Source organism: Numenius arquata, chromosome 7 (genome assembly GCF_964106895.1).
Source record: "Numenius arquata chromosome 7, bNumArq3.hap1.1, whole genome shotgun sequence".
NCBI classification, from domain to species: Eukaryota; Metazoa; Chordata; class Aves; order Charadriiformes; family Scolopacidae; genus Numenius; species Numenius arquata.
Window position 1 is genome coordinate 32616853 of NC_133582.1, and position 10899 is coordinate 32627751.

Sequence of the window (10899 nt, forward strand, 5' to 3'; positions counted from 1 at the left end):
AGCATGGGGCCAGTGTTTCCCTAACTTAAAGGGTGGCTAACCAGATCAGGAGCAAGGCAACAACAGTAAAAGAATCACAGAATCACAGAATGATACGGGGTTGGAAGGGACCTCTGGAGATCATCTAGTCCAACCCCCCCTGCCAAAGCAGGTCCACCCAGAGCAGGTTGCACAGGAACGTGTCCAGGCGGGTTTTGAATGTCTCCAGAGAAAGAGACTCCACCACCTCCTTAGTGCTGGAGCCCATTCCAGTGCTCTGCCACCGTCAAAGTAAAGAAGTTCCTCCTCATGTTTAGGTGGAACTTCTTATATTCAAGTTTGTGCCCATTTCCTCTTGTCCTATCCCTGGGCAAGAAGGTTTCACGCAATCTGATTAGAAATCTTGCATAGATTCCTCATCTTGCCACTGTCTATGGACAGAGAACTTTCTGGTGAAATCTGCTAGATAGTGCAAAAGTTACCATTGTAGTTGTTGAGCCTGACAGGAAACACATTTCTAGAACCTATGGGCAACGGGCAAAATAACAAATAAACCTATCTACCATTAATGCTGTTTTTCCTAATGTTTCCTCAAATACAAAAGTGATCTTTAAACTCTATTATTTATTAGGTAGGTAGCCAATTATCAGGCATCCACTCACAGATTCTTATCATTGGAACTGCAGTACACCTCTAGTGCCTTAGCAGCTCAGCGTCAGGTCAAAAAACCCGAAAAATACTCTTGAATTTTTACCTTTATTCAGCTATTTGCTTGTAGAGCTGTCCTGCCAGCAAGCCTGAGCTACTTAGTTCAAATGTAAACTGGGCTGAGCTGCAGTCACTGCTGTACGGACACATCTTATACAACAAAACCTACATCACCTCTTTTCTTTTACCTTATGTTTTGATACTTTGTAAGGAGTATTTTTACTGGATGACTTATCTGTCTGCTTACATCCAGGATGTGATGAATTGTGTACATTTTCCTCTAGATTTCAACACAAACTGCAAACAGCATGTCACAGGACTCAACTTCCCTTGTTCTGTCTTATCTGTAAAATAGGGATAAACCTTGCCTGTGTTTAAAACTTCATTTTCCAGGAGCACTTACGCAGCAAAGCCCGCTGCCTTCCCTGCCTCTAAGGGGACATGCACAGCATCCCTTGAAATTCTGGTATACCTTTAATTCCTCCTCCCTTCCAGTCTGCTGCCACTATTTAAAAATCATTTCCTCTTCATTTCTTGTGCGGGTCTTCAGGTTTTTTTATATGCAGATTCCTGCTGGCACACCCTAGTTCAGACAAGTTCTTTGAAAAGTATCTGCTGTCAATCCCACATCAGTCATCAGTTCGAAAGCCAAATGGTTTTCTCAGAACTCCCCCTTGTTTAGCCATCTTTCTCTGTAGTTCTTCCAGTGGGACAGAATGAAATTAAATTTAAACTAGGCTTTAAATTATTTTGTCAGAGATAATTGAGTTTGGAAAGTCATACTAGAGAATGATCACCCAGGGAAGTAACTAAATATGATTTTGGGAGAGGAGAGGGGGCAGGTCCAAGTGTTACTAGTCCTCATAGTAAAACACACAAGCTGCTCTTTCATTCTGATCACACAGAAAATAATTTCCTGCACACTTAAGAACAGCATCCTTTCTCCTCAGAAGGAATCAGGCCCTAAGGGGGCTGAAAAACCTGGCAAACAGCATACTTCATTTTTAGGGGGACTACATTTTCCAAATAAAAGAAAAACAAGCAGAACCTGTATTTACATTATTAACTTTGCATCATGCCATGAGAGTCTCCTATAAGGGACAAAAGCTAACTGGAATAAAAAGGCTATAATTTCACTGCTGCTTTTAACTCAACAGTGACACAGACAGGTTTCCTCTAGGAAAAGGTATTTTCTAGTCTAGCTATATCTGAATCTATCATAAACCAAATTTGTCTTCACCTTAAGTAATACGTCAATACCCATCCTTACTTTACTCCCCCCCTCTCTCTAGCCATCATCCAGCACCATCATTCCCCTGGATTTACCCTGACAGAAGCAGAGCAGTCCTGCAACTGCTTTCCTGAGACCAATATTTCATAATTACCTTTTCAGAAAAACCCAAACCCTGCCCTAACAGACTTAGAAAAAAATCCACTCCAACTGATTAGAAAGGAATCAAAATGATGTAGGAGCTGAGGGAAGACACTCAGGGCTTGCACACAGCAGCACTTTTGAGGAAAAAGGGCTCTGTTTTGGGTAACTCTCACACACTGGGCTGTGCCGTGAATGGCCTGGGGTAACCTGCCTGCTGGGTGCTGCTTTTTCATTTTCCAGGGACGACGGGCAGTCCCATTCAGGCAGCAAAGCACCACACTTGCACAGCGACCATGACAAGCAAACGTATTCTCCTCTGTGCATACATATCTACATGACAGATGTGGGAAAGCACCTCTGCGCACATGTAAGCATACAACAAGGCAGCAGTGACCACTCTCACACACACAGTGCAAATAAACATGCTTTTACATCATACTAGCCATCATGGGGCTGGGCAATCCCAAGCACAAATACAGGCTGGGCAGAGAATGGATCGAGAGCAGCCCTGAGGAGAAGGACTTGGGGGTGTTGGTGGGTGAGAAGCTCAACATGAGCCAGCAACGTGCGCTGGCAGCCCAGAAAGCCAACCCCATCCTGGGCTGCATCCCCAGCAGCGTGGCCAGCAGGGCCAGGGGGGGGATTCTGCCCCTCTGCTCCACTCTGGGGAGACCCCCCTGCAGTGCTGCCTCCAGCTCTGGGGCCACCAACATCAGAAGGACATGGAGCTGTTGGAGCGGGACCAGAGGAGGCCACGGAGATGCTGGGAGGGCTGGAGCCCCTCTGCTGTGAGGACAGGCTGGGAGAGTTTGGGGGGTTCAGCCTGGAGAAGAGAAGGCTCCGGGGAGACCTTAGGGCCCCTTCCAGTCCCTCAAGGGGCTCCAGGAAAGCTGGGGAGGGACTCTGGATCAGGGAGGGGAGCCCTAGGAGGAGGGGGAAGGGTTTTAAGCTGAAAGAGGGGAGACTGAGCTGAGATGTGGGGAAGAACTTCTTTGCTGTGAGGGTGGTGAGAGCCTGGCCCAGGTTGCCCAGAGAAGCTGTGGCTGCCCCATCCCTGGAGGGGTTCAAGGCCAGGTTGGAGGGGGCTTTGAGCAACCTTTTCTGGTGGGAGGTGTCCCTGCCCAGGGCAGGGGGTGGCACTGGATGATCTTTAAGGTCCCTTCCAACCCGAACCATTCTGCTATTCTCTAAGTTTCTGGGTTTCTCCCCCAGAGGGCTCCACTACAACACTGTCCCCGGGGCAGTAACACCGCTCTCCTCTCCGCAGCGCCGGGAGAGACCTCACCCCGAGGGAGCGGGCAGACCGGACCGGCCGCCGGGACCCCGCCGCCGCCGCCCCTGCCTCCCTACGGCGCCTGCGCGCCCCGTCCCCACAGCAACGGCGAGCCGCGGCGTCGCAGCATGTCGCTGCCCCAGCCCCTGAGGAGGCGGCTGAGCTCCTTCAGCCGCACCGTCTTCACCGACAGCCACCGCACCGGCCCGCAGTACCCGGGCGACCGCCCAGGTAAAGCGGGGTGGTGGCTCGCCAGCAACAAAAATGGCGGCGGCGGCGGGGGATAGGGGGGGGGAGCTCCCCGGAAAGGAAGATGGCGGCGCCAACCGTTAACTGCCGTTGGGGAAGGGCTCTGAGGGAGACACCGGCGCGGTATCCCCGGCTGCCTCCCCCCCGGGCAGAACCCCGTCATTTTGGAGGGGTAGCCGCCTCGTCCCCCCCCCATCGTGGTCGGGCAGGGGAACTGAGGTGGCGGTCTCCCGGAGCCCCGTCGCTCTCGCCACTTCGAGGGGCCCGGGAGCCGGCCCGGCGGCGAAGAGCGGAGATGCCTTTCGGGTGAGTCTTGTTTTCACCCTCAGTCATGGAATATGGCTTCATGGACGTTGTGTGGGGTGAAGCCACAAGCGGCTGCTCCATCCCCCTGCACCTCACACTGCTGTGGTGTTGCAGGCCTGAGACAGGCTTCCCTAAAATACTAAAGCAGCGAACAGGCTTGATTTAAAAGCAGGTATGGAGAAAGTTTACAGCCGCCTTTACAGCTTAGTAAGTGAGTTTGCGTAAAATATTGCAGATAAAATCCATTACGCACACACTAAGCACCCTGCCTGTGCCCAAGTGAAAATGGTTTATGGAGATCACTGAACAAATAAAAGAACTGAGCTATCATTTTAAGCTCAGTAGTCCTGCACAGTTAGGACACCAGATGTGTAAAGCATGAAGTGGTGTACTAAGCTAGAGTTAGGTAGCAAAATCTCAAGCTTGCAATATGCCAGCTTTCTCTTTATTTTTCCAAGTCTGTCGTCATGACTGATAACTGTTCCTTCATCATATTGCCAGTGAAACTTGCCAGCCAACATGCTCCCTTTTTGTATCTTTAGAGGGAGAGTAGCCATGAAAATAAACAGTCTATGTAGTAAGGTTATGTTCATTTCAACTGATAAATCCATTCCAAGCTGATAAAATTAATCAAAAAGTCATTCTTATTTCAAGACATGAGTACTCATTTTCTTTCTGCAGTTACACTGTTAACACTTACTAATTCTTCATTTCATTTCTCAAACAACACTGAAACTTCTTAACTCCAGGAATAGTTTCTGGTTTTAGTCATTTCTTTTCCATTTCCCATTATGAAAACTCCTGTGTGAGTATCCAACCTACTGAAACCAATTGTAAGTGCACCATTAACTTCTTGGAGATCAGGATTTCAAAAATTAAGTTTACACATATATACCTTAGTGACTTGCTCGAGTGTCAAAGAATTGGCCATCGCGATACTGTCTGGCTTTTCCATGAATTTTAGCAATCCCAGAAAATAAGCAGTAGTTCAATTTAGTGATAGATGAATTAGAATTGGCTTATATTGCTAAACATGCACCCAAAACACAGTTTTAAAACTTAAGCAGAAGTTACAAATACCAACGCTATGTAATTGAAGCCTTTAACATACCTAAAACATTGTCATCAGAATTGAAATCGGAGCTCTTGGCTTCTCTGTTTTTAAGTAAAACAGCCATGAACCATTAAATTTTCATCCAATGCATATAGGGCAGAAACATAGTTACTTGTAATTGGACGGTCATGTTTTCTCAAAAGATAAAGCAGTGTTTTAGAATTGCATCTCAGTGCCCTCCAGAGTCCTGCTGTTTAAGAGATTCATTCACTAGGACATCTGGGACAATTTTAGATAGATAGTGAAACTGTTTTAGTGGTGTCTATAGATTTCCATTCCTTCGCAGATGTAAGAAAGCGTTGATGCTTAAAAATGCGATGTAAAAAAAGAATAAATTGGTTGTCTTGCACTTTTTATTTCAGTATAACAAATTCCTGCCCCTCACACCCTACCCTTAAGGTCTGTCCCAGTTTTGTTCCCAAATCCTCCTCCCTTCCCACCTAGTCTAGTAGCCGCCATGAATACTTCTGCAACTGGCATAAAGACTTCTGGAACAGACTTGTCCCAGGCTGCGAGTGGCCGGACTGGAAACAGGGATGCCAGACTGAGATGGAACAAGGACAGGTATGAGAGTGGTTGGAAGATATGGAAAGAAAAGGCAGTGTCAGAAGAGAGGTGGTTCTGAGGCTGAAAGTGAGACAGTGTGACTGTTCAGACTGATTTTCAATTGAATATCACCATTGTGACAGCCAGGGGCACAGGACTCAAATACAAACCAGCAGGTCACAACCAAGTGACTTGCTCAGGTAGTACCAAGTGAAGATGTGCCCACAGACAAACATGAGAAAATAGACTGTTGGTAGTTGAAGAAAAGCGGATGCGATGTCAGTTAAATAGAATATCGTAATAAAGCTTCATCCGTTAAAAATGAATGGCCTTTGAAGTTTTTGCTTTTTTTTGAGTCTAATCTTTATGTCTATTATTAAGTCCTAAATACAGATTTTACTGTCTACATGTTAGAGTTCAATATTTGCTTTTCTCTACATTGTATGAAAGCATTTTATTCTCTCCAAACTTTAAAGGGTAAGTTTTAGTTTGACACATATTTGAAATTGTTAGCTCTTAAGATCTAGAAGAATTACTGGTTTCCTGCAGCATCGCTTCCATCCAAATGTCTATTTAATAAAAATTGAAAATTAAGAGTGGGCAATGCAGACCTGCTCTCTAGCAGTAAATCCTTACTCAGGAAGATTATCTACAAAATAACGATAATCCAATACATATTCACTTAAACTTTGGCCATTCTTTTAGGAACAGCAATGAAATAACTACTAGCTCTTTCTGCAATAGTATACAGCGCTATACAGTACTATGTATACGGTATACAGCACTACTTGAGCTAAATCTTGTCAGTCAAGAGATTGTAGAGGAAGCCATAAGCCACCAGGTTATCAACGATCAGGCACTCGGCTTGAATATATGACTAAGTGATAACGCTTCTGTGTCCTGTGAACTGAAAGTTGCATTAGATTCCAGGAAATGGTGCGACTCAAGATAGGGTAAGAAGTTTTCCTCTGGATATACAAAAATATTTTTTTTAACATTTAATTTGATTGGGAAGAGTGTTAGTGCTCTGCTTGAAGCTAAAATGAAGCAGTATCTTTCTGTCATATTTATGGAAGGGACTTATGGAAGAAACCAGGAATGATAAAGACTTCTCTCTATCTACAGATAATGAAATAGTTTCCAGTTTACCACTGCAGATGTCCCTCTATTTCAACGTTTATTTTTTCCCATTTTGGTGGCTCAGCACAGTTGTCATGCTCCATCTAAAGGTGAGTCCTGAAGGAAAGTGATGTGTTTCTGAGCAAACACCTCCTAGTACTGAGAGTGAACTCAACAGAGTTAGAGGCTATTAGGTTTATTTGGGAATTCCTTGAAACTGGAGGTTCAAGAGTATTTGGAAGCCATTCAGTTTATTTACTTAATCACAATCGGCATGTAATGAAACAGGACAGCAGAAACTTTCACTCTCTTCTTCCCTCTAGTATCCGGTCTTGTCAGATTACTACAAGTTCATCCTGGTGACAATCATGATCCTCACCTCTCTGATAGAGATCATTCGACTCTACCTGGGATACATGGGCAATCTGCAGGAGAAGGTATGGTACCGTGCGTACGTATTAATTTGTGCAGGAGAGCTTTTTGGAGTTTAACATAAACAAAGTGGTTTACCTGCTCATCTAAGAGATTTAAGTTGAAGAGATGGTTATTTCTCTTAAGTTACAGTCTGCATCTTCTCTTTCCCTAGCATCAGCTTCCACTTAATTTTGTGCATTCCAAGAAATTTTCCCTCAGAAGAGAGCCCTCTCACTCCCTAAAACTGTTTTGTCAGAAAAAAATAAGCATGGCTAAAACCACAGTATATGGAAATATTAAGCCACCTCACTTTGCCATTTCACATTACGTACTGGCTTTTGGAAAAGTAAAAACAAAAATGTTTTTTCTTCATAAGATTTTGGAATTTTTTTTCATCTCCATCTGCCAGTTTTTAATAGGTGGTGTCTCCCTACTATAGGTCCCTGAGCTGGCTGGGTTTTGGCTCCTGAGTCTCCTCCTGCAGTTGCCTATAATTCTCTTCTTGCTATTTAATGAAGGTCTAAAAATTCAGCCCCTGGAGCGAGCGGTCCATATCGTCTTTGCCCTGTTCCTCACCTTCCAAGTCATTGCGGCTTTTGTCACCCTGAAGAGAATGGTGAACAAACTGGCAACCCACTTCCACCTTAACGAGTTTGATCAGCTGGAGGAACATCCTGGGCCTGATTTTTACAGCCTGGGTAAAGAAGAGAGGGCAGTTCCTGTGTCTGGTAGGGGCCCCGGTGCTGGCTGGCGGGATCACACACTGAGGAGCTAACAGAGGCAGGCCTTGTGCTGCTACAGCTCTGTTTCCGTTTTGTTGGGTCATTCTTTACCTTCAAAGATATTAAAAGAATAGATCTTAAGAGCCAACCTTAAACCTCGGAGATTGGAGCTCCACTCAAAACCTTTTATGCAACTAGCTTGAGTGGACTATTTGTGGACTGTTACTGCGCAGAGTACCAACAGAGTAGGTTTGGTGGGTTTTTTTACAAAGTCATGTGGCGTTGCTAGAAAAACAGAAGCCTTTTTCCCCACTCTTTGCACAGAACTGTTTTGTTTACAATAAATCTTTTATACACATTTTTATTTGTGTTGATAGCAGTTTTCTCTCTATTCTTCCAGATACGTTACACATATTTAATGTCTGGTGCCTCAGTTAAGCCAAAACAACCAAATCCAGACCAACCAAACCAAACCAAAGACCAAAACAACCCCAAGAAATCCTGAGGCCCAGAAAGGACAATGAATTATAAGATAGTGAACAAAGACTACAGTTTCAGAGATAATTCCAGCACTTGGAATTCCTTACTAATAAACTAGGGATGGAATTTTAAAAGTATTCCTTTCTCAAATCTCTTATGCTCCTCTTCTTTGACTTAGCTTGAGTCTTAACTATCAAGCCATTCAAAGAGGGTGGTGCAATTTTCTCAAATGAAGGACTCAATAAATCAGCAGTAACAAAATTCTAGCCATTAAAAAAATTGGTTTATGTCACTGGAAGGCAGAGCCTGTTTCTCACAAGCCAGGGCATATACCAGTGTTCTCTCATTCCTGTTGTTTTTATTAACAGCTAGACTGTCTTCTCCAGTTTCACTAATGGCTAAAAATTCTCCTTTTCTGTCAAGGAGGGATGGAGATCAAAAGTTTAAATCAATTTTTCATCTGAATCCTTTGAGTCTTCAGCAGGGCAAGAGTCATCCATTTTGAGAGCTGGCACAGACATCTAAACTGCCCAAAGGAATGTAAAGAAGATGGGTCTAATGTGAAAAAGGCACAGCATGCTTAAAGCTGCTGTATATTTAAAGCTTATAGAACCTTTAGCGAAAGTAAAGCATGAGCTTAGTTCTATACCAAAATGGTTGATTTTCTTTTTAATCCGTAAGTGAATAGTACAATTAATTCTACTAAGCTTCCTTCTTCATTTTGTTATTATAAAGCATATGTTGTCAGAGCACATACCCCTTTGTCTTTAAACAAACTACTGGTTTGGATTTGCTGTTGCACAGAAAAAGAGGCTTTCTGTAAGAGTCTCTAAGAGCGTCTTTAACTGTTAATATAAAACATTTAGAGCCCTGTATTAAGAGCCTGTGAGAGAGACAGTGAGGTGTAGGCAGAAGTTACGTCATCTCAAAAACACTTTTACAGCATTAGAAACTCCTTGTAAAAACATTCTTAATGGGTGCAATGGGAACATTGCGCATATTTTCACAGCAACCATAATTACACTCCTGGAGAGCACCAGGCTGATGAGCTGCAGGAGACACTGGGGAGCATTATTAGAGATAACAGCATAATGGGTCCTGCCTGGTCCTGCCAGGCCAAACAGAAACACCAAAGATCTTAGAAGAGACACCAGGGCAGTGGCAATCCCTTCTGCTCCGCAGGGAGCTTGCCCGTTCCCCTCACTAAAGGCCCACTCCGGGAGCTCAGCAGGGACGTACGCTGAGACGGTACAGTAAGGCAAGCTCCAAGGAGAAAGAGGGATTACCTGTAGTGATCCGGTATCTCCTGCCTTAACCAGAAAGGAAAATGGCACGTTCTTTGGGTTTCTTTCTCGTATCAATTTAAAAAGTTTAAAACTTCAATCCTTTTGTGAGATTAAGAATGTAATGGGTGGGAAGATTTTTTTAACACCAAGTACACCAAATTCAACATAAAGCTGAAAAAAAAAAGTCAGCCATGTGTACCAATGCTGGCAACAAGGAACTGTCCTCCAGGCTGAGACCATGAGATGTGATTTCAAAATCCTTGCTTTTAGGGATAAGGAAGTCATGCACTTGGAAGATCAAATTGCCATGCAAGACCTGTAGCAGGAGGCAAAGATACAGGGGGACACAGCTCTCTGCTGGAGAGAGAGAGAGAGAAAGCATCGATGAGGTGATACAGGGAATAAAATTCAGACAAAGACGGTGAGAAATGTAGTTGCCTGGAGAGTTGCTTCAGGTAGAAACCAGTCTGTGATGTAAAGCTTCAGCAACTTATTTGGTAAACTCAAGATCTCTGCATTCTCCCTCTGCAGGTTTCCTAACAGACCTGCTGGTCTATTTTCAGTTTCAGCATTACCAGCTTAAACATTTAATTATGAAGAAAGCCTGGAAGCACCTCAAACTTCGGTGCCTACAGCTGCAGTTTTTCCATGAGTTTCCTACTCCTCATGTACCCAGAGACAAGAGAAGAAAATTACAGTAGCACTCAGGAAAACAGAAGGACAAATGGAGAATTGTGCCGAAACTTTCTTCCAGTTTCCAAATTTCACAAGAACATCAAATAAGCAGAAAATGTACTACTCACTTGTAACAGCCAAATTTCAGACACATAAAAGCAAATTTCAGAAAATTTCAATAAGCATGTTGGGAAAAAAGAAAAAAAAGAATCAAGTGAAACACATGAGGAGAAGAAAAGGGGGGGAACACTGCAGAAGGTACCTGCACAATAAGCAAATCAGGAAAAAAAAACTTTAAAAAATGGAGGAACTTTTTAGATTCGAGCGCAAAGCGGCAATAATGGCATTAATCTTTTAAAGAAAAGCAGAGGAAAGCTTGGTTTCTTTTTAATGAAAAAGTTCAGGAATAATTGCCAGAACAGACTGGAAGCTCTGAAAGGTCCATGAGAACTTCCAAGGGGCTCAGCAGGAAAGCTGAGAGTTCTCCATAAATCATCCTCCTCCTCCTCTTACCCAGAAGCTGCGTGCAGGTATGGTGTCCCATAAATACACTTTCGATTTAGGAGGAATACGCTCATCTTGCAATGCAAAGTATTCAGGAGTAGAACCTGAGAATTAAGATTCAGCAAAGCAGGTCTTTGGGGAGTGAGGGG

General features: G+C 43.9%; 1 protein-coding gene across 1 annotated transcript; it reads left to right on the forward strand.

Moving 5' to 3' along the window:
• Positions 1–3440: 3440 nt before the first annotated feature.
• Positions 3441–8162, forward strand: TMEM17 (transmembrane protein 17). Its single transcript, XM_074150846.1, has 4 exons — positions 3441–3566; positions 6676–6779; positions 6993–7106; positions 7523–8162. The coding sequence occupies exons 1-4, from the start codon at positions 3464–3466 to the stop codon at positions 7856–7858; spliced, it is 657 nt and encodes a 218-aa protein (XP_074006947.1). The 5' UTR covers positions 3441–3463; the 3' UTR covers positions 7859–8162.
• Positions 8163–10899: the final 2737 nt, after the last annotated feature.